The 24,909-nt window shown below is 41.1% G+C and overlaps 1 protein-coding gene across 19 annotated transcripts in view; it reads right to left on the bottom strand.

Moving 5' to 3' along the window:
• Window positions 1–24,909, bottom strand: part of SYTL2 (synaptotagmin like 2) — a 153,470-nt gene that overhangs the window by 38,728 nt on the left and 89,833 nt on the right. For all 19 annotated transcript variants that reach the window (XM_058687594.1, XM_058687589.1, XM_058687587.1 and 16 more), the window contains 3 exons: window positions 14,424–14,575; window positions 11,952–12,084; window positions 745–826 (listed from right to left, as the gene is read on the bottom strand). In XM_058687594.1, coding sequence (XP_058543577.1) covers window positions 745–826; window positions 11,952–12,084; window positions 14,424–14,575 — 367 coding nt within the window. The remainder of the gene's footprint in view (window positions 1–744; window positions 827–11,951; window positions 12,085–14,423; window positions 14,576–24,909) is intronic.

The following is a 24,909-nucleotide window of genomic DNA, read 5'->3' as shown; positions in this document are numbered from 1 at the left end:
CAGACCAGAATTAAACTGTATAAAATATACTCAATCCCAGAGTCCTACAAAGTTAGACCAGAACCAGGCATTCAAATCTAAACCTCACATTTTACAAAGGTGAGAAAACTTGGGCCTGGTCTAGGTTAGGGTAAAGCTGAGACTGATCAGGGCAGATTCCCCCAATGCTCTTTCTACATAAAAGACTCTCACTGTGCTAGATTAAAGCTGAACTAAATACAATTGTAACTTATCTTTCCTATAAAGATTTAAAAGACACTTATCAAGGTATTTGGAGTGCTTCATAATCACTGTTATGATCATCAATTCCAATGACAGAAAGGGGAACAGTAAATAGAATTTTTTTATTAATATAAGACTGAATATGCTTATTGTCTTGACCTTCATAAATTGGCAATCCCCTCCCATAAGCAGAACTCTAACAGATTCAGGAAGCTATGAATAGGAACATGGACTGATATGGAACTAACAAGCTACTTTCCGTATGCTTAAAAGCAGCAATCCCCAACAGGGGATTTTTTTTATTCTCTAGGGCAAGAAATCGGGGTCTTCAGCAATGTAGAAACATGGTATTCACCAACTTTTTCACCACAAGAGTGACTTCTTACATAAAATAGTAAAAATTATCTATATTTGATACAAAAAAGGACTACAAAATCCTCTTTATATCATGGTACTTTGATACAATGAGAAAAATGGCATTCCTGACAAAAATGAGACTTTTGGAGTCTGAGCTCAATCTACCTTAGCCGGAGACACAGCTGACTTCCTTGTGTTTTCCTGGGACATATCAATCACGGTGGAAGCTGGATTTACCACGCTAGAACTGCAAAAGAAATAATAATTCAGAGAATAAACCCTCACCCTTTGAGGAAGCATAAATCATGCCTCTGAAGCTGAAAGCTATTAAGGCAGGACAGGAGAGGAAGTTTGTAAAACCAAACTGCCGGGAAGGGAGAGAGAGTTGGGGCCTAGAGATCATTAAGCAGCAAAGTGAAGGCAGAGGCAGAGCAGACACGAAAGACAGGCATGAGACAAGCAGAACCATCAGAAGCCTTGAGATTTTTTTTTTTTAATTTTTTTTCAACGTTTTTTATTTATTTTTGGGACAGAGAGAGACAGAGCATGAACGGGGGAGGGGCAGAGAGAGAGGGAGACACAGAATCGGAAACAGGCTCCAGGCTCCGAGCCATCAGCCAGAGCCTGATGCGGGGCTCGAACTCACGGACCGCGAGATCGTGACCTGGCTGAAGTTGGACGCTTAACCGACTGCGCCACCCAGGCGCCCCAACCTTGAGATTTTTATCATGGTACCAGGCACACAGGAGGTTCACAATGTAAATTTGTAGAGATGAACCCATCTCAAAGTCAGAAGCTAAGGTCAGGTGCAGATGACAGGGAGCAACTTATCTCAAGGCGAGGGGATGTCATTGCTGAAAATAAAGCCCCAAAGAGTTTCAGGGCTTGGTTTCACAGAATGGCAGTGGTCACTCTAACTCAGGCAGGAAATAACTGAAGGAAAAACTCTGGTGAGACCAGTGACTTGACAGCCGATCGAAGAGATGCTGTGCAGGGAGGCCGGTACATTCAGGCAACTTGGTGAGGGCTCTCAACCTAACTCTCCTAACTCAGGCTGGGCAGTGAGTTCTTGTTCAAATACAAAAGGGGTAAGGGTAAGCACAGCAGCCAAAAGATGGTGGCAGGTAGAAGCCTGGGGCTGGCTCAGAAGAGTGAAGAAGATTCTCTACCCAAGGGACAGGACAGCCCCAGGGTGAGAGCACGGTGAGAGTAAATGGAGAAAAGGGAGTTTAGCAGGGTTCCCTCCTGAACAACCACTCCCATGGCTATTAAGGAAGAAAGGAAAAAGAGAGTCAGAGTGGCCCCGGACAGACAAGAAGAAAACTATCTGTTCAGACTTCCTGCTCCAGTGGCCTTGCCTCAGGCATAAAAGGTGAAGTCACTACTGGCTGAAACCACTGTGCCCAGGTGGACTCCACCTGTCCTCTTAGTGACATCACAGACTCAAGAACTCGGAAAATACCTAGGAAGGCACCGGCTTTTCACCATGTAGCAAAGGAACTGGATGTTGGGGAAAGAGAGCAATTTTCCCCAAAGCCACAGAGCCCTGCCCAAGAATATGGTTACTCAAAACATGGGCTACTTGTTCCCACAGCTTCATTTCCTTTCTTTCCCTCTGCACTTCAATTGTTATTTTTTGCACAGACTTAGTCCCAGGAAAAGGATGAACTTTTGAGGAAGCCATTCTTCCTTTTGTTACTCTCTTCATTGTTCCAGAAAGGAATTGCAGCAGTTGAGGCAGATGTATATAAAATACATCTTAATTACGTGGATGTGACAAAGAGGGGAAAAGGATGGGGAAGGGAAGGGCAAGGAACAAGAATGGGAATTTATAATGGAGCTAGAATTAAGGCTCATAGAAAAACACATTGCAGGAGGCTATTCTTACAACAGTGGGCACAAATTTCAATCAAGGTATCTATCAGCCAACATGAAAACCAGTACCTGGTCACTGAGAGAACTCACGGTGTCCATACAATAAAAATAGCCAATAGCTCAGGACTAGAAAGCACTATCTCTTGACTGTCATTTTAAGAAGCCCATGAATGACACAAGGAACCTTACAGCAGAGGCTAGGCTCAGTTTCTTAGAATGTTTTGTATCATCTCCTTATAAATAAAGCAGTCGTATAATCAGAGGACCTCAACCAAATGCTACTGGCTCCATGGATCACCCATTTTGTCCTGCCATCTTCTTCCCTCCTCTCCCACTCACCAATACTGAAGGATAAGCAGAGTCTCAACTCTCTCCCCTCTCTGCTCCCTGGAAACCCAGTTCCTATGCTTCATAGGCCCCAGTTCTGAGTGCCCATATTTCACATCATAAAACCAGACATGAAACTAGTCTCTCTCTTTCTAAACTCTATCAACCAATGTATGTCAGGTCCACTATGAAGTACCTCTTTGACCATCTTTATAAACCCTCTGCAATGCCTTGTACAGCACCTGATACACAACTCATGAAAAACTGAAAAATGAAGATCACTGAGCCAGTGCCAGGCAGCAGATAGGTATCCGTGATTTTTTTCTTAAAAAACCCATGTTATTTGCCAAACAACAACAAGGCACATTATTTAAGTTTAAAATAAATGCCTTTGTTTCTATTAGTTCAGAAAACAAAAGAGGAAGAAATGACACATTCAGAGCACATGGTCAGACACTAAAGTACAGAGATACAGTATCACTGGGCCACTGTGTGTGTTGGGAGAGGGAAAATGACAAGGGGGTGGGACACGTGGTTAGGGACTGGGTTAGTCTGCTTAGAAAAAATGAAAACAACAGTCTTGTGCCTCAAAGTCTGTAAAAATACAGCTACTTCTCAGATTAAGCTCTGGCTTTACTTCTCTCAAGGAATACAGCAATGTTTTGCATTCCTGCCTTTTATTTGGCAATCATCTAATCCTCAGCTGATTTTTGCAACAACCCTTTGAGGTATGTATGCTTCTCCTCATTTTACTCATGAGAAAAACTAAGGCTTGGGAGGTTAAATAACCTTGATGTCACAAAATTAATAAATGAAGAGCTGGGGATTTGAGCCAGGTGTGTCTGACCCTGACCCAACAGACAATCACACGAATAATGGCGAGGCTACACTGCCTCTGATTTCTCACGTTAATAAAGTGGTGGTTTATAGCAAGAAGACTGAAGTCCAGGTGATCCTTCTTTCCCAGTGACTGTCACATCTGTCACTTCCTTTCTACCTTTACAGTCACATCCTTTATTTCTATCAACTTTATTAGCCTCACATCTGACCTCCTGATTCTAAAGTTCCACGAATCCATTCAGCATTCTGCCACTAAGCTGGGATGATCTCAAACACAATTTTGATCATGTCACTCTTTTGCTCGTTCTCCTTCCCTGACTCCCCAAGGCCTGTTGGAATGAAGTCTGTTTGAACTTGTCAGGAAGGAACTGGAGATGCTCTGCCATGTACCCAATATACTTTCCCACTCTTTCCTTCTATTGCCCCTTCATGCCAAAGAGTTCCATCTACTCATTATCCCCAAAACTCACTTGACTGTTGTCTCCACTTGGTCTATCCCCCCCTGCCCTGCCCTCATGTGTTTGCTCAGCTCTCTGCCCAAATCCTTGCTGTCATCTCCAAGCCCAGTCCAAATCTCACCGCCTTGTGATACTGCTCCTGTATCAGCCCAGCTGGAAGTGGGTCTCCTTGTCTCAAATCCTTATATCACATTTCAGTGGTACTTTGGATTCGAAATGTGCTCTCTGTCTGGCACTATTTGTTATCACATGATCAGATATTCACACACACGGATGCATTATTTTTCCTAAGAGAATATAGACTCTTTATAGCCAGATACTGTGTCTTTGTTTCTTGGAATCCCTCCCCAAGGCAGTAGACTGTGTCCTGCATATAAAAGATACTCAATACATTCCACAGGACTAGATTTTTAAACTGTAGCAAGCCAAATTCCACACCCCGTGCTTGTAATTCTTCCCTCAGGCACCCTTCAAAAACTACCTGCAATGCCAGAAGGAACACTTAGACAAAATGTGTTTACTTTGTTAAAAGAATTATTAAAGTATTAGATTATGATATTGACATTAGGGTTAAAAGTATCTGCATTTTAATACAAGTCTTGGAAAACTTAACTAAAAAGAATAATAAGGTATCATACTGTTGCAGGGATGCTGGGGAAAGAGGTGCAGCTTTAAATCATACCACGTGGCCAGCTGGACACTCAACCTGTTTCTGTGTCTAGCCATAAAGTGCTCCCAAGCACATAAAGTGACTTTTAAGAGTTTCTGAACCTTAACTGGCCTTTCCCTCTAAAAAAGTTAAAAATAACAGCAGACATCTTACACTAGTTCTTTGCAGCTTAAATATTAACAGTGTCGAATCAGAAGCAAATTCTGCGAGTGATTTTTTTCACATGTTGTTGCTGTTGTTCACCTCTCTCCCCCTTTGGGTGGCGAGTTTCTTGGAAGCTAATGCTGGGTCACGTCCCAAGTGCCCAACACTGTGCCAGCACATGTTACACTCAGTGAAGCTCAAACACATGGATAAACAAATGAAGAAATGGCTCAGGGATAAAGTGAGGGAAGTAAATTAGAAAATATGCTACACCAAGCCTTTCAAGTCAGCATTTTTTTTTTAAGTAAAACATTACTTGTCTGATGCCACCATACTTCATGGTACAGAATTCTCTAACATGAATATTCTCAGCCAAGTGTAAGACACTCTGATGTCACAGTGAAACTATTTCTACCACAGGTGATTTGGGCAAATCCAAGATCCTATACGATTAAGAAAGATTGTTTTAAAGTGCTCAGTATAAGTGATTTTGGGGGGCAGGCCTCTAAGAAATGAAATGGTCACATCACTGCATATGCAATATATCCAAGGACAAAAGATCAAATGCATTATCCTTAGAATGGCATCTCTACCTTGCTTTTGGGAGAAAGCTAGGTGCTTCACATTGAGCTTATTATTGGGGGAGGGGTTGAGGTAAGTGGCTAATTCTTCTGGGAGATTGAAACAGGGAGAGGAAGAGGGAGAAAGAGAGGGAGAGACTAAGAGATTGAGACACAAACAAAAGCCTTCCAGGGAAAAGAACATTAGTAGAAACAATAACATTATTTCAGAATTAAAGACATGGTTTTAATTTCTTGGTCTCAATTCAACAGAGGATAAGACAGAGATCGGTGGCAAAAGTATCAATGAAGCATAGGAAGTGAAGCTTAAAGATTAGCATTTTTGTTCATTATGATGACTCACAAGTAATCAGTGCTTTAACTCTACCAAAACCAAAGTGAGGTGAGGACGTACAGCTTCTCTTGTAAGAAAACTCATTGTTTTCTCACCACTTCCTAGGGAAGTGCAGAAGCCATGGAAAGAAATACCACAGGGAAAGCTTCACCTTGTTCTCCCTGAACTCATTTTGGAGATATTCTCTAGGGATTTTTTTGATTAACAGACATTACAAACCTCTGCAGCAGCCAAGCTCCCTCCTACCTCCATGCCTTCTGGTACTCTACTGTGAATGCCCCCTCTTATAGTTGTCCAAATGTGAGAATACCCCTCATATTCTTGTCCATCTTTTATAATCACCAGAGCTCATGGTGATACTGCTGAGCTGAGAGATTCTCAGTAACGCAAAGCAATGAAGTCTGTAGGCTATCGATCATGTTCTTCATTTGTAGCTTAACTTTTCCCTTTCTCCTCTTTTCTACTCTATTCCTGAGTTCCAAACTACTTCATTCAATCATTCATTCATTCACTCATTTGTTCATTCGTTAACCCCTCATTCACCATTATTCTTTACCTCATAACTCATTACCTTATCAACTGTTTTCATTCAAGTGGTCAGTCTCTCACTCTCCGTCTATTCTCCATTCATTCATTCCTTCCTTCATTCATTCCACAAGACACTCTTCGGGCACTGTTGTATGTGTTAGGAATAGGGCAGTGAACCAAACAAAATATAGCAATAAACCAAAAGGCCTTTTCCTCATGCATTTGGAGGGCGGGGAAGGACAATACATACACACAAAAATAAATATGTAACCCAATGTCAGGTAGTGGTAAGTGTGCAGAAGGACAATAAGAGAAAAGTGCTGGAATTCATATATTCCCCAGATACTTATCACTACATGTTAGGTGCTTGGTACATGGTGGTGAATAATATCCATGTCCTCAACACTGAGAAAGAAATGCAGTGATGCTCAGCCCTGGGAAAAATCTGGATTTTTAAAAGTTCCTTGGGCAGTTCTGACATACAACTCACAGTTGAGAATATCTCATCAAGTAACCCACATATCTTTTATAGATTATTAGATATCCCTGTGTCATACAAACACCTGAAATTTCTTCTAATTTCATCTCTAAAACTGTCATACGTTTCCTCTTTTCTCCACTCCTTTGATTAGGTTCTTACCATCTCTCACCTAAACTTCTGTTACAGTGTTCTAATGGAATTGCCTAACCCCATCTTCCACAGTTATCAGAATGATCACTCTAAAAAGCAAACTTGATCAAAATGTCATTTGATGGCTCCTTGTGACTTAAAGGAAAAGTCCAGCTTTTTGGCCAACATGCAAGGCTCTTCACAATCTTGCTCTGGTCTCTTCCTACAGCATAACTGCCCATCACTCACAGAGCACATCTACTAGACCATTTTCAGGTCTCCAACACGCCAGGCCCTCATGTCATTCTCTGTGCCTATATTGTCATTCTCCCCATGTCTACCTAACATAATCCTTCTCATCTTTCAAGAACTGACTTACATATAACTCTCTCTAGAAGCTTCCCTGACAATCCCTCGCATTCACCCTGGACACGGGGCTACTCCTCTGTGCTCCCATAGCTTTTAATTACACTTATCATGTGACATCACAATTTATGGTTATACATGACAGCCCCTTTTGCAAACAATAAGTTCCCTAAGGACAGGGACCATATGTTGTTCATCTCTGAGGTCCTAGGTACTATCTTGCATACAATAAATATGGAATAATTACTGACTGACTAAATAAATGACTGAACGAAGAATAAATTAGAAACCCTATAAAATGATTTATTCTACTGGGTGCTAGCAAGACATTGAATCAGTGTTTCCAATCAGCTACATACAGTGATATTTAAACATTTTATTTCTAATAAATATCCTGAAAGTAAACCGAGCCAATATATGGATTAAGTGTTCCATCCTAACCATTCATACCTGCTTCTCTTTCCTATTTTTGTACACATTTCACTGTCTTTCTTCTGGCCTTTCTGAACTCTTCTGCCTGTGGTTTAGGCTGGCCCATAGTACCCCTGCTGATTTTGCTCCAGCAAAAGCAGTAGCTGACCTCTGACGGAGGACATCTATTACTAGGGCTTGTTTGTTTATAGTCAGAGTATACTACCACCTCTTTGATATGATGCCAGGGCACTGAGATGCCCACTGCCACTAACACAGTCCTCTCTGCACCTAACACTTTGCTTCCCTTGGTTGAAGGCTCTGATCCCCATCAGTCTGCATTCTGAAGGTAATTCTTTAATCTTTAGAAACCATTAGGGACTGGAAGTCTTCCCAGCAGAAAGTCTATACAGGGTGGGAGACAGACACGTGACAGACCTCTGAATCCTTTCATTGAAATGCCCTCATGTGCACTGCACACCACATGATAAGAACTACTTGGGCTGTGTGTTGGGATGCCACAAACATGCTCAGGTTCTTATTTCAATAAGGTGACCATTCAGAAAAGGCAAGAAGCTGAAAATTTCCGTCCGTGCAGGGTTATTAAAAAGTCAATATTCCTTAGAGTGGAATGCATGCTAGATTCCTTCAAAGGAGAAAGGAGAGGCCATCGGGCAACTGAGGGATGTGGGATGGGGAAGGACGTAAGAAGAGGAACCAGAAGGGGAAAAGAAATGAGAAGGTTGGAATGCACTTGAGAAACTAGCGTTTTCTTTAGTGTATTGGGCTGGTCCTGTGAGAGGCCACAGTGTTAATATAAGCTATCACAGAGACCAATCTTCAGACAGGCAGTCTTAAAGGAAGAGATTAGAGAGAGAAACTACAAGGCCAGTCCACTTGCAGCCTCCTTCAGACCAAAGCAGCACCAAAATGGGGACATCTAAGACTATCAGTGTTGCCCGGAGCACCCAACCTTGTTTCACAGAACATGTCATCCCAAGTAACAAAGGAAGGTCTTCTCATCCCAAAATAGGTCTACCTCTATAGTCAAGAGATGTTATACCTCATTTATGGGCAGGGTCCTGACCCCCATGGGAAGAGCTTCTCACATCTTTATTTGTATACTCCCCACCTTGGTTCAGCCATGTCTTGTGGATTATTTGGGGATAGGGAGGACATGATGTGCTATCAAGGTGTGGTTCATGAACCAGTGCCAATCTGAGAACTGCATGTCACTGGTTCGCAATGAGGGGAGTACAGAAATTGAGTGTATACATTTAGACTCATTTATAGCAATTTGCTAAGACATCCCAAAACTGTATCGGGGCTTTATACTTTGTATGACTTTGCTGTTTTCTGTATTTCATTTTTGTTATATTTTTATATAAGATTCCAATCTGTGATGACTAAGAAATACAGATTATTTTTTAAAAAACCAAAACACTGGTCTTTGACCACAGTTTGTGCCAATACTGCACAGTTAAAATTCAGCAACCAGCACTGGAACTGTGAGCATTTGGAGTTTTCCCTTTGCCACTTTAAAGAAAACCTCACTCTCTACTCCTTCATTCATCAAACCTCTCTCTACTTCCTTGTGTGACAGGTGCAAACAAAGATGAGTTCCGGAAGAATGCAGGTACCAGATGGCGCGTGAGTTCATGCCAGGCACCCACAGTGTTTCAATTCTTCCCAGGAAGGACCCCACAGAACTGTGCCCATACAAACAAGGAATCTTGCCACAGAACCTATTAGAAAAACTGCTTCAGAAACTGCAATATCTACTCACTGTTGCCTCACAACACTCCCGGACACCTGACTCCTGGCTAAGAAAATATTGACAGGTACTGAGTCATGCTATTGAAGTTCAATTCCACTAAAAGTACAGGCCCCAAAATACACTTAACACACCCAGTTCGCAAAGGTTAAAGTATAGGTGAGAAACACCGCAGGAACCCGATACTGAGTAAAGTACTAGCTTCTGACATGGGAAGGAAGAAGTAAACAACAGCTCCTTCCACAGTTCTGGATGATTACCACCCATGTCACGTCATGAGCAAAGCAGCATACATTTTTATTCTGACATTTTTATTCTTGCCTTCTGAACCATACCTCATCTATGTTATAATAACATAATTATAAAGCCACTGGAAATTGCCAATTTTCTTTCTTCCTGTGAAATGCTAAGTGGTTCCCACATCTCATTTCATTTAATCTCATAATATCCTGGTGAGGCAGCTCTGCTCTGATTTACAGATGAAACCAGAAAGACTCGTCTGAGGCCACACAAGGAATGCAGAAAATAATGAAGATATGACTTGGGGAAGCTATATTAATAGCCTCAGATTGAGGAACAGGGGAGAAACACCCACCAGCCTGCATGGGGGTCATGAAGAAAAGAAGCCAGGTAATGAGGGCAGCGGCGCCTCTGTCCCCCAGGCCCTTTGAGATGAAATGCGTTCTTGGGAGAAGGACAGGAAGTCTGACCCAGATAAAACTGTGCAGTAAGCTAAGTTGGTCTTCTGACACCCCCAAATCTCCTTTCCCCTTCTGTGGTACTTGAACCCTCCTCCCCTAGTTAGTGTTCTGGTGTCCCCATCACCCATCAGATTGGCTCTTAGGAGCTGCTCTCAGCTCCTTAATGATGATTCTAAATAACTGTGTTCTCACTCCTGGAGTTTCTAATACTTAAGTTCTCATCTTTCCCTATGGAAGGAAATCCTTTATCTCATTAGGGGGATTGCTGGAAAATGGGAAGTCACCAAGGGGAAGTGGTAGGGGTCGATTCTCACTCAATGTATGTGAGAGTCCATACTTCCATTCACTAAATGCCCACTATGTCCTATTGACCATTTTAAGAATTCTACATTTACTAGCTAATTAAATTCTCAGTAATCCTGCTGGAAAATCATTATCATTCCATTTTTATAGTTGAGAAACCAAAGGCCCAAGAAGTTAAGTCACTTCTAACACAAGGTCACAAAATCAGTTAGTGACTACTTATTGTTTAACTTCTAGCCAACATGGTTTCTACATACAGAACATTACAAATCATCCCAGAGGGGAAACAGTCCAGCCTACAACCCATGGAACTGAGTCCTCTCCAACCGGGAGATGGATACTGTGTACCTTAATAGAACCAGTATTCCATTATTCATGTCATGTAACTTTACTCATATTTGGCTCTGAAATGCCTATTGATGCCTACATTATAGACCTTCTCCCTCATGTGTCAACTACATTAGAAATATCCCTGTTCCCTAGGTGCCTCAGACTTGGAAACTGACTCAGTGATTATCCTACCAGCAAATTTGTTGACTTCAGCCCTGTTGTAGACTCTGAATTGAATTGTCTTCACTGAGGAGGTACAGATACAATGCAACTGCCTTCCCACCAAAGGGTAATAACTATACCTCCAAGGGATGAACACCAATGGGAAGATCTTAAATACCTAAAAGCAAATCATCAAAAGGTTTCTGGCAATGTAGCTCCACAGTCAGGTACTTCTTAGGAAGGATGCACAAATGTACATTTTTGACTGGCCAGATGGTAACAGGTATGGAAAACACCAAAAAAATAAAAAAAATCAAGACTGAAATATTGAGGACAATCTGCATCCTAAAGAGGCATTTACTGAGCACCTCCTATATACCAGGTATTCTACCTACGTTATCACTAATTCTCACTATAGTCTTTTCTGGTGTGTGTGTGTGTGTGTGTGTGTGTGTGTGTGTGTGTATTATCTTTCCTATCTAGAGTTAAGAAAAGAGACTCAGAGAGGTTAAATGACTTGTCCATCATCAAATGGCTAATAAGTGGCATATTTAGGATTTGAATTCATGTCTGGTTTCCCAGAAACTTGAGCTTCTTCCATTGAACCAGGTTGTACAATTTGATCATAATTCACCTCTTCTCTGAAACGACTATATTTATTTTGAAGTACCTCTTCATTCTACTCTAAGGTGAAATCATTAACACAAATAAAAATCAGCTATTGTTGGTGCTAGGAGAAATCACCCACTTAACATTTTAATTTTATTTAACATTCAGGTCTGTTAGAAATTCTCGAAGTTGGAAGAGTACTGCTCAGGCTTTGTCCACATCAGGTCCCCAAATTCTCTCATACATACTCCCATCAAAGTGCCTGTGAGAAGAGTCTGGTGTTTGCACTCATAGCACACCAGGCCATGAATCCCACATCCAGCGGCTCTCCCTGTGAGCTCTACCTTACCTTGGGCTTGCTGGTGCTACATCCTCTGGCTCTTCTAGAGTACCAGTTAGCTCTGGGGGAAGGATAGCATCTTTGTTGACGTTATTCACCCAGCTTTCCTTTGCCTCATTTACTCTGTCCTTACTCTGCTCAGCTGAAAGAGGAAACAATAAAGACAGGAAGGTTATCCCTCACCTCCATGACCTACAACTCTTATAGTAGCTCTTATCACTGAAGCTCAAACTTGAACCTCAGGCCTTTCCAGAGTGCCAAGGCAATCACTAATGAGTCTGAGTATCCAGGGTCAGAATTACATCTGCAAGTCAAGTCAGTAGATTCTCATATTGTTAGCTTCCCTCAAGCAGAATCTCCTGAGAGCATGATTGTACATTTAAATGTGCAGGTAAATCCAGAGACCACTACAGCAAAATGCTGACCACCTCTAAGTGGATCTGACCTCAACTGGGGACAGGACTAAATATGTATGCCAGGGGAATTCTCTGGTCAGTGAGTCCTCATTGGAACAGAGACACCATCATTACCAAGCATTTACCAAACATCAACAGTGCCTGACTTGAGGTTGGGCTCTGGGACCCAAAGGGAAATAAACACTTATCATCTGGAATGTTCCTCTCCACTGCCTCTTCCTTCCCCCAGTCTCTACACATCCAAATTCTACATACTCCTCAATACCCAGCTCAGATGCCAAGGCCCCCCAAAAAACTCTGCGTTCCCTATTCAGGAAATAACTTCTTTTTGCCTCTGAACATCAGATCTCTTCACCAGCACCTCTCATAGCATCAACCAAGTACTAAATGCCAGACACAGTGCTGAGTTTTTTGCATGCATTTCCTTGTGAGGAAGGAGTTTTTTTCCAAGTTCGCAGGTTTGGAAATTGAGGATCAAAAAGTTCAGGAGACTTGCCTAAGACCACAGAGCCAATAAATGCCAGGAATGCTTATACATCAACGTTAAGAAAATGAAGCAGGGGCGCCTGGGTGGTTCAGTCGGTTAAGCATCTGACTTCAGCTCAGGTCACAATCTCGCGGTCCATGAGTTCGAGCCCTGCGTCGGGCTCGGGGCTGATGGCTCAGAGCCTGGAGCCTGCTTCTGATTCTGTGTCTCCCTCTCTCTCTGCCCCTCCCCCGTTCATGCTCTGTCTCTCTCTGTCTCAAAAATAAATAAACGTTAAAAAAAAAAAAAGAAGATGAATCAATATAAGGGCTCCCAATTACCAAATAGTCACATTCCAGGGTGGTATTCCCTACAGAGTCTCTCTACACATAAATCTAATTTCTTCAATTGCAAAACAGAATCCACAATAGTAACCTGTACCTATCAAGAGTTCTGAAGGCTGGGATGGTTTTGAAAATCAAGAGGGATGCGAGCAACACATGGCATATACTCAACAATAAGCCTTTATTTGCAAGGAGTATGACTCTGAGTCATAAAGAATGAAATCCCAGTGCACCATGTGCCAATGATACAACCTTGGACAAGTAACTTCATTTCTCTGAACTTTACATGTCCCATATATAGAACGGGGATAATAATACCTACCTTACAATATTGCTGCTATAGTTACAAATATAGAGAGTAAATGCCTATCATGTATTATATGATCAAAAGGTGAGAGCTGTTTTCCTTATTGTGTACAGGTTAGATCTACACAGGGGCTAATTCTCAGGGGTAAAAGTTTATACTGTCTAGTCTAGAGTGAAAGAGAAGGCACACTATTAATGTTTAATAAACCCAACAGAATTCTAAAGCCCTCAAAATACTGTCTTTACAGTCTCTTAAGTAATACACTTGGTTGATTAAAGAGGTATCAGATGTTAAAGTTGTTGAAAGAGATGCTAGTCTCTTTCTGTCACCCTACCCAAAGGAAAAGGTTTTGAATCTTTAGAGTTAAAAGCCAAAAGGAATGCAGGGGTAAATGCCCTATAAACCCCAACTGTTGGGGCTCCTGGGTGGCTCAATCAGTTAAGATTCTGACTCTTGATTTCAGCTCAGGTCATGATCTCACAGTTTGTGAGTTCAAGCCCCATGTGAGGCTCTGTGCTGACAGTGCAGAGCCTGCTTGGGATTCTCTCTCTCTCTCTCTCTCTCTCTCTCTCTCTCTCTCTGTCTGTCTCTCTCTCTCTCTCCCTCTGCCCCTCCCTTGCATGTGCATACTCTCTCTCTCTCTCTCAAAATAAATAAAATAAACTTAAAAAAAAATAAACCCCAACTGTCTATACTACTACAACTCAATACAGTCTCTAAAGGACTTCCCATGTTTTTCTACATTACCCTGGGTCACTTAGCCCTGCCTTCATCCATCTGAATTCAGGGCAAGAGGATTTTGAGCTGGGGGACTATACATTATGCAAAGCACACCTCTAAATGACATCCCTCAGCAGCTTCCAGTAAAGATTCTAACACCCTTCCCTTCTCTTGACAATGCCTTCCCCACAAATGCTGGCTCAAAATGTACTACCCAAATCAACTCACCTGCTACCTGGAGCTTCTTCTTTCTCATGGATGCTCTGATGATATCTGCACCATGAATTCTGTCTCTGTGCCTTTTTGCCTTGGCTTCATAAAACCACTGGCCACTCATATTCTTCAACTGTTGGTCATCCTTAATTTTTTCAGGCAAATGTCTACAAAAGGAAAAGAGCTTTACTTTGCTGAGAGCCCATGGTAAATAAATGAGTTTACTGTGACAGTGCATAAAGAAATTTGTAAACAGAAAGACAAATGAAGCTCTCAATAATTTAGAAGACCCCACAAACCTCCTAGCTGACTAAGAAATATATATTCCTCTTTGAATGAAAAGTCAAGAAAGACAAGGCTTACACTTTTTAAAAATCAAAGACTTTATCCCTGACCTCCACATGATGTCTGGAATTTCTCAAGAATGGATTCACTTTTGGGCTGTGGTCTTCTGTGTCTACTGTTCAAATGCAAACACCCCAGGGAAAGATGATATATTAAGCATCTCTAAGCTTTGGTCCCTTTAGCTGTAAAAAGAGGTTAATCATACTAATCTACTTCATGGGATTGCTTTGAGGATTAAATTAGCTAATGCATATAAACTGCCCTTTGCAAATGCCTGGCACTTAATACCCAATGAATAAGTGGTGGAGTAGTTATCAGCTCATCAATCCTTTCCATTTCAGTGAAATGAGTTTTATCAGAGACTTTCTGTGGGGGAAGTGCATGATGTCTCTGGGTCTTAATGCTAGGGAAATAAATGCTGAAAAAGCAGGCAGGAGGCAGGCAAGATCAAATTTATGGTAGGAGGGGGACAGGGAGTAGAGGCAGAGGCACAGCCAATTGTGCAGCTACTGCTTTCAAGGGTTCCATGATCACTCATGCTCACTGAAAAGCTAAAGCCTATAGAACAAAACAAATGCAGCCCTAAAACCTTCCTAATTTACTCACTTAAAAAGACACTGTTCTATTTAACAAGTCTTTTTTTGTTCATTGTGATAAGTGTATTCTTTAATTCTCATCCCCTATTTCTCCCACCACCACCACCCCCACATCCCCTCTGGTGACCATCAGTTTGTTCTCTATTGTTAAGCATCTATTTCTAGGTGTCTTTTTTCTTTGCTCATTTGTTTGTAAATTCCACACATGAGTGAGATCACATGGTAGTTGTCTTCCCATGACTGACTTATTTCCTTTAGTATTACACTCTCTTGCTCTATCCCTGTTGTTGCAAACAAGATTTCTTTCTTTTTTTAGTGGCTGAATATATTCCATTGTAATACACACCACTTCTTCTTTATCCTTTGCCTATCAGTGGACACCTGGGTTGCTTCATAGTTTGGCTGTTATAAATAGGTTGTAATAAACATAGGGGTGCATATACCCCTTTGATTCAGTGTTTTTGTATTTTTTGGGTAAATACTTAGTAATGTGATTACTGGGTGGTAGGGTAGTTCCAGTTTTAATCTTTTGAGGAACCTCCATACTGTTTTCCACAGTGGCTGCACCAGTTTGCATTCCTACCATCAGTGCAAGAGGGTTCCCTTTTCTCCACGTTTTCACCAATACTTGATGTGTCTTGTGTTTTAATTTTCACCATTCTGACAGGTGTGAGGTGATGACTTATTGTAGTTTTAATTTGCATTTGCCTAATGATGAGTGATGCTGAGCTTGTTTTCATGTGTCTCCTGGCCATTTGGATGTCATCTTTGGAGAAGTGTCTGTTCATGTATTCTGCCCACTTTTTAGTTGAATTATCTGTTTTTGGTACTGAGTTGTATCAGTTCTTTATATATTTTGGATACCAACCCTTTATGTCATTACCAAATATTTTCTCTCATTCCACAGGTTGCTTTTTAGTTTCATTGTCTCCTTCACTGTGCAGAGCTTTTTATTTTAATGTAGTCCCAAAGTTTATTTTTGCTTTTAATTTTCTTGCCTTAGGAGACATATCTAGAAAAATGTTGCTAGGGCTAATGTCAGAGAGATTACTGCCTATGCTCTGTTCTAGGATTTTTTATTATTTCAGGTCTCACATTTAGGCCTTTTAATCCATTTTGAGTTTATTTGCATGTATGGTATAAAAACGAGGTCTGGTTTTGTTACTTTTCACATGGTTGTCCAGTTTCCCAATACCATTTGCTGAAGAGTCCTTTTCTCATTGGATATTCGTTCTTCTTATGTTGAAGATTAACTAACCATATAATTGTGGGTTTATTTTTGGATTTCTTTAATATTCCAGTGATCTATGTGTCTATTTTTATGTCAGTACCATACTGTTTTAATGACTCCTGCTTTGTAATATAACTTGAAATCTGGAATTGTGATACCTCCAGTTTTGTTTTTCTTTTTCAAGATTGTTTTGGCTATTTGAGGTCTTTGGTGGTTCCATACAAATTTTAGGTTTGTTTTAGCTCTGTGAAAAAAATGCAGTTGGTATTCTGGTAGGTATTGCATTAAATACGTAGATTGTTTTGGGTAGTATAGGCATTTTACAATCTTTATTCTTCCAACCTATGAGCATGGAACATCTTTCCATTTCTTTGCATTGTCTTGAATTTCTTTCATCAGTGTTTCACACTTTACAGAGTACAGATCTTCCACCTGTTTGGTTAAGTTTATTCCTAGATATTTTATTGGCTTGGTACAGTTGTAAACGGGATTCTCTTCTTTTTTTTTTCTTTTTTTTTCAATATATGAAGTTGGGATTCTCTTCTTAATTTCACTTTCTACTGCTTCATTGTTAGTGTATAGGAATTTGAAGGACTTCTGTACATTGATTTTGCATCCTGCAACTTTACTGAATTCATTTATCAGTTCTAGCAGTTTTTTGGGGGGATATTTAGGGTTTTCTAAATACAGTAACATATCATTTGCAAATAGTGAGAGTTTTACTTCTTCCTTGCCAATTTGGATGCCTTTTATTTCTTCATGTTGTCTAATTGTTGTAGTTAGGACTTCCAGTACTATGTTAAATAACAGTGCTGAGAGTGGAACAGGCTTGTCTTGTTCCTGACCTTAAGGCAAAAGTTCTCAGTTTTTCACCATTCAGTACATTGGCTATGGGTTTTTCATATATGGCCTTTATTATGTTGCAGTATGTTCCCTCTAAACCTACATTACAGAAAGTTTTTATCATGAATTGGTGTTCTACTTCGCCAAATGCTTTTTCTGCATCTATTGAAATCATTATATGGTTTTTATCCTTACTCTGATTGATGTAATGTATCATGTTGATTGTTTTGTGAATATTGAACCACTCCTGCATCCTAGAAATAAATCCCACTTGATTGTGGTGTAAGATTTTTTTTTAATATAATTTACCATCAAGTTGGTTAACATACAGTGCATACAGTGTGCTCTTGGTTTGGGGGGTAGATTCCCATGATTCATTGCTCACATACAACAGCCAGTGCTCATCCCAACAAGTGCCCTCCTCAATGCCTATCACCCATTTTCCTCTCTCCCCCATGCCCGCCATCAACCCTCAGTTTGTGCTCTGTATTTAAGAGTCTCTTATGGTTTGCCTCCCTCCCTTTCTGTTTATAACTATTTTCCCCCCTTCCCTTCCCCCATGGTCTTCTGTTAAGTTTTTCAAGTTCCACATATGAGTGGAACTGTCTGTCTTTCCCTGCCTGCCTTATTTCACTTAGCATAATACCCTCCACTTCCATCCACATTGCTGCAGATGGCAGGATTTCATTCTTTTTCATTGCCAACTAGTATTCCATTTTATATATAAACCACATCTTCTTTATCTGTTCATCAGTTGATGGACATTTAGGCTCTTTACATAATTTGGTTATTGTTGAAATCACTGCTATAAACATTGGGATACATGTGCCCCTATGAATCAACACTCCTGTATCCTTTGGAGAAGTTCCTAGTAGTGCTATTGCTGAGTCATAGGGTAGTTCTTTTTTTAATTTTTGTATTGTTGGATTCAGTTTGCTAATATTTTTTTGAGATTTTTACATGTATATTCATGAGAGATATTGGCCCGTAGTTCTCTTTTTTTGTGGTGTTCTTATCTGGTCAAGGTGATACCGGCTTCATTGAATGAATTCGGAAGTTTCCCTTTCTCTTCTATTTTTTGGAATTGTTTGAGAAGAATAGGTATTAACTCTTCTTTAAGTGTTCGGGAGAATTTTCCTGTGAAGCTGTCTGGTCCTGGATTTTTGTTTTAGGGGATTTTTTTATTATGGATTCAATTTCATTGCTGGTAATTGGTCTGTTCAAATTTTCTATTTCTTCCTGCTTTAGTTTTGGTAGGTTATTCATTTCTAGGAATTTATCCATATTTTCTAAGTTGTCCAATTTGTTGGCATATAGGTTTTCATAATATTTTGTTACAATTGTTTGTATTTCTGTGGTGTTGATTTTATTTGGGTCCTCTTTTAGAGGTTTATTAATTAGAGGTTTACCAATTTTGTTAATCTTTTCAAAGAACTAGCTCATAGTTTCACCTGTTCTATTGTTTTTTAGTTTCTATGCCATTTATTTCTGTTCTAATATTTGTTACTTCCTTCCTTTCGTTGGGTTTGGGTTTTATTTGTTCTTCTTTTTCTAGTCCCTTTAGGTGTAAGGTTAGGTTGTTTGAGATATTTCTTGCTTCTTGAGGTAGTCCTATATTGCTGTAAACTTCCCTCTTAGAACTACTTTTGCTGAATCTCAAAAATTTTGGACCATTATGTTTTCATTTTCATTTGTTTCTATACAATTTTTTATTTCTTCTTTGATTTCTTGGTTGACTCATTTATTGTTTAGTAGCATGCTATTTAACCTCCAAGTGTCTGTGCTCTTTCCAGATTTTTCTTGTGGTTGATTTCTAGTTTCATAGTGTTGGGGTCAGAAAAGATCCCAGAGTCAAGCCCCTATTTTTAAAGTTACAGGCCTTAAGTCCCACTGGTTGTAAGAAACCACATATTCAGGTCCTCTCAATTTCAAAGGCAAATATTATGGGAATTCATCCTCCATTTTATGGGTTCCCTGTGGGAAAGTCTGTTTTCTGCCCTTCTTTGTGCCACCAGCTTCCTCTGCACCATAGATGGCCCTAATCCACTTCACTCCCAAACTGGGCCTTCACTCTTCCTACCTTTTTCAATGTGGCCTCTTCTCCACCATTTAATTGTGGAGTTTGTTCTGTCAATCTTTGGGTTGTTTTGTGGGTTATTTATACCGATGTGAGTGTAATCTGGTTGTATCTGTGAGATGAGGTGGGCTTAGGGTCATCCTACTCTGCCATCTTTCTAGCTGACCCTCTACCTGACAAGTCTTTTAACCTCTACATCTCTCCACCCATCTCGGTAAAATGAGAATCACAAACTCCAGGGTAGAGCAACAGAATAAAGAAGTATTAAAGCCTTAAGCAGACTTTGAACTTTTGGGAGGTAATGTGCTACATAAATCCAAGAGGGTTTATGATTGTCATTCAAGCTAATATGCACCCTTCCTAAGTAGCAAATCAAAATGTCTTAGCCAGAGAACGTTGTATGATGGCCACACCAAGGGGGTGGCAGCAGGGCTGTGTGTGAGGGTTGCACACTGGCATGCCCAGGAGTGGAGAAAACAGGAGGGATTCTAGCAAGTGCATGTCCTCTCTCCAAGGGTGCCTGGAGTGTCTTCCTCCCAAGAGTTCAACTCTCTGCTGGAAGTTTCTCTCCTCTCCCAGTTACCTAGGAAGAAGTGACCCCATCCCAAACATGTCCAGTTACAATAAAACATCACCAAACCCTGACAGAAACAGTCATCACTTTATGGTTTTGAATCACCAGGGAAGTCATGGTTCTTATCAAACATTTCTAATGGTTTCCAATTGTCTGATGCTTTTGACAAAGCAAACAATCCTCCATGGGCTACTGATGGAGCTTTATTGGCTTCTCCTCCCAAAGGACCAAGTTTGAGTTCAATTCCAGAAGAGAGAAGTCCTTCTAGCATTCCATGATTACAAAGTGAGCCCCTAGGAGCAGGTCTTGTACTCTATATATCCTTATTTGGTATCTCTGGAAAACGGTGGGTATTTACTCAGTGCCTGTGGAGTGAAGGAATACCAAAAGAGGCCCCTGACCACCTGGCTTCAGACTACCTTTTCAGATTCATTTTCCAGCATGTACCTCCAGACTCTACTCGCCAGTACTCTAGATTTCTTATTATTCCCCAAACTGCTCTTTCTGATCTCCATAAACATTACAAGCAGAAAGTCCTGGCAGAAAGATTACAAGGTTTAGACTCTCCCAAACAGGTCCAAATCCTTGTTCTAACCCTTCCTATATGCTACCTGGGCAGGTTACTGAACCCCTTGACACTACAGTCTCTTTGTAAAGAGAAGGAAAATAAGATCTACTCTGTAGGACTTCTAAGATGATTAAATGAGGTGTTTACCTGAAAGCACCTAACAGTGCCTAGATCTTGGTAAGAGGCCAATAAATGTGAAGTCTCTCAGGATATCTTTCCTCACTTCTCTTTGCAGTACATTGGTCCTTATCCTTCAGATCCAGCTCATGCACCACCTCACAGGGGAAGCCTTCCCTGATTGCCAAGACACATGTGAGCAGCTTGCCCTTCCCCCAGGCTCCCACAGCACTGACCACATCATGTTCCAACGATCTATTTGCACATCTGTCTCACCCACTACTCTGTGAACTCTGCAAACACCTTGTAGGTGAGGACTACATCTTAATCACCTTTGTAATGCGAGCACCTCGCACCAAGCCTGGCACAGAGCTGATACCCAACAACTGTGAATTGAGTGAATAAAGAACAAATAAATGCTCAGCAGCCACCCCAGTCTGAGTCAGGCAAGATATAAGAGAGATCCTGTCGCTGCTGGGCTTAAGTGAACCATACCCAATACAACGGCAGTGAAGGGTATGGTTCACTTCCCCTGATGAGGCAGGACATCTCACTCTTGGGGGAATGGGAAAAAGCATGATGAAATATGGCATCAGCCATCATCTTGTTGAAAGAGACCACAAACCCTCATAGCATAACAACTCTCAACTCCTCTTCAGGTTATTTATTTACTTATTTTTGTTGTTCAGCTGAAACATACTCTGTAGTCATCCTCGTGCAACTCTTACTCTGCTCCTGCCTGAATGACTGTCTGTAAGCCCTAATCATGCTAACCTTTCAGTGTGCAATGAACACACACCGTGTGAGTCAGGCTCACTCAAACACACTGGCCCCTGGAAAGGCTGGTAGCCATTACATTACAGAACGAGGGGTGAGTTTGTGGCTTAAGTGGCAAAAGAGTATGAAAATTTTCAAATTCATTAAGTGCCAATTATGTCTTTCCTAACATGATAATCACTGCTAGGTTTAATCAGTTTCCTTTTCTATCTTAGTCATTTGGAATATCCTATAGACGAATACATATATGTGACATTAAATCCCAAGTTTTACAAAGATGTAGGATCATTAAACAAAAATTCCACCATCTAGATGATGCTATTAAAATCTTCTCTATCAGCCGGGTTGATGTCTCATTTTTCATCAACTCTAATTGTACCAACAAAAATGGCATTTGATTCTCTAATTCGTATACCATTGAGTTGAAATGAGAAAAAGATAAATTTTTCGGCTCACAGTTTTCATTGCTTACCATCCTCTCCACACATGCACATTGTGCTTAGCAGAGAGCTGAGGATAGAGAAGATGCCCACTAAACCCCGCTGGGCTGGTGGGCAGAGATGAAGGTAGAAGAAAAGCACTCAGCCTATGAAGCACACTGTCCTGCTGGCCTTCCAGGCAGAATATGCCCCTCATGCCCCCCTCCTCTGGCTAATACATATAAAGCATGCGTGTTGTACTGGGCCCCATGCTTGGCACTTAACATGCATCATCTATCATCTCATTTTTTTTTTTTTAATTTTTTTTTTTCAACGTTTATTTATTTATTTTTGGGACAGAGAGAGACAGAGCATGAACGGGGGAGGGACAGAGAGAGAGGGAGACACAGAATCGGAAACAGGCTCCAGGCTCCGAGCCATCAGCCCAGAGCCCGACGCGGGGCTCGAACTCACGGACCGCGAGATCGTGACCTGGCTGAAGTCGGACGCTCAACCGACTGCGCCACCCAGGCGCCCCATCTATCATCTCATTTAATACTTACAATTTCACCATGATGTACAAAGAATTTAGTGAATTGTAAAAGACAGCCATCTTGCCTGCTCTGCGTGCTGAAGGCCATATCTATTCATTTGTTCATTCATTAATTCATTAATCCCCTATCATGTATTAGCCAGATGTTTGGAATTGTGCATAAAAAATTCAATCTACAGCCCTAAGCACCAGCCTCAACTTCTGTGTTGCAGAGTGTGAGCACTTCCAGAGGAAAGTTGGAAATGCAGTGACACCCTCCAGTCCAGCCTCAGTATTACCCTCAGCCGATCCCCTGCTCCCCTTTGTATTCACACAACACACCCCAGCTTCCAGTTATTCATCATTAGGCAAAGGTTTACCTTCACAGGCGGGACCTTCATGATGTTATCTAGTCAACTGGACAAGAAACAGCAGTCTGTCCAGAGAGGCCCACTGGCCCACTCCCAGGCGCTTTTTTTTTTTTTTAACTCCTCAGTATATTCTGGACAAGGCAGTTAGACTATGTGATTTGAGAATAGTCTGAGGCCAGAGAGGTTAGAAGGTTTGCCCAAGGTCACACAGAGCCAGGACCAGAAGCCATCCAGACTCCTGGCCAACACTGTTTCTGCTACTCCATCCTACCTGAGAAAGCCAAACATGATTTTGCTAAGATGGTCATCACACTTCACTTTTTCTACAAGGGAATTCAACCTTTGATAGAGAATCTGAGAACTAACACATGCAAAAATGAAATAAATTGCAAATGCTCCATGCGGAAAATGAGAGGAAACATGTGTCCCTTGTGTCATGGACACATCATAAATCCACACAATCTGCTGAGGCAGCACAGCATGAGGGAAGGAAGCACAGGCTTTGCAGTTTGATGAGCAAGGCTTCAATCTTGCAGGCGCTTAACCTCTTCTACCTCATTTCCTCACTGTAAAGCAGGTTTAGCTATACTGCTATGTAGATGAAAGGGGAAAATGTAAGTGAAGCTCAGGGTACAATATAGTTCCTTAACAAATGTTGATTCCTTTCCCTTTTGCACTGACAGAAAATACCCCAGAGGTCCTGAAAAGCAGTTCTTTAATGCCAACTGCCTTCCCTTAAAAAACTAGGTCTTAGGGGAGCAGCTAAGAATCATAAGATGTGGTTGCGGTTGTGATGGTATCTATGGCAAGAACGTCCATCACCGTAGATGTGGTTATGTATGCACAGGGGTGGGGGTGTGGTGCTGGTGGGGTACAGACGCACATGGGCAATGGTTTCCTGCTGACAGTATGACGCAAAGCACAGGAAACACCACCTTTAAAGTGTCTCGTTTCCAAACCATAAAAGACTAAAATTACATATGTGTATGTGTGATAATGTTTCTTAAAATGAAAAGGGAGTAGGGAGAGAAAAAGAATCCATCCTAAAGTCTGCTTCACTGCTGGTCTGTGAAATGGCTCTAGCTGGTAGTTAGGGAAGCATGCTGAGTATACATGCATGGTAATGACTGAGCCCAGCACTTGTGGCTGTAGGCAGAGAGGCAGCATGAAACACAGTTGTGGTGGCAACAGTCACCTGGAACTGTTATCTTGCAGCTAGCTGCATCCTGAGACATCACACTGGATATTCCCTTGGGTTCAAGTCCATGCTCTACCAGGTACAGGGATTTGAGAACTGAACACTTTCCCTGTGTGACACTCATCTTTCTCATCCATGAAATCATCCACAATGTCTTGAATGAGCTTGGAGGTAAACAATTTGAACCCCTGGATATATTAGGAAAGGCAAACAGATTTCAGTTTGAACGCAAAATCTCACTTACAGCCATGATGAAAAGGATTCTGAGGCATCATCTGGTCTTACTGGGCAACAGTGCTCCAGTCCATTGCCTTTCTAATGATGTCTTGTCGAGGTTATTATTAGAATTATATAATTTATGTTTCTAAAGCCACATTCCAAGTAGGAGAAGGACAGAAACTGAAAATCATGTTAGGGAAACAAAGCTGAGATTTTTAATTTGCAATTGATAATCCATTAAATGGACAAAAGTCAATTCTTTGAGGGCTGGGACCATGTCTTCATGACCCTAAAATTCTCTTCATATCATTGTCCAGAGTAGTTCCTTATACTTAACAGATGCTCAACTAAATTTCACTGCATTAAATTATTGAGAGTTTTAGGAGCAATTTGCTCCTGAAGAGTCAGACTACCAAGCATAGAATTTTGACCTATTTTAGAGGTAAAAACAGAGTGGGGAATAAGGGAATCGAAATGTATCCATCACTTCTCATGAGCTAAGAAGATTAAGAATTATTTTACTTAATCCCAACTCTAATCCCTTGAGTTTGGTATTATGGTCATTCCCAGTCTCTGGGTTAAGGCTCCAAAAGGTTAAATAACCTGTCCAATGAACTATTGTTGGTTAGTGGTA

Source organism: Neofelis nebulosa, chromosome 10 (genome assembly GCF_028018385.1).
Source record: "Neofelis nebulosa isolate mNeoNeb1 chromosome 10, mNeoNeb1.pri, whole genome shotgun sequence".
In the NCBI taxonomy this organism is placed as follows: Eukaryota; Metazoa; Chordata; class Mammalia; order Carnivora; family Felidae; genus Neofelis; species Neofelis nebulosa.
The sequence above is the reverse complement of the archived record's forward strand: the minus strand, read 5'-3'. Positions and strand labels throughout refer to the sequence as shown.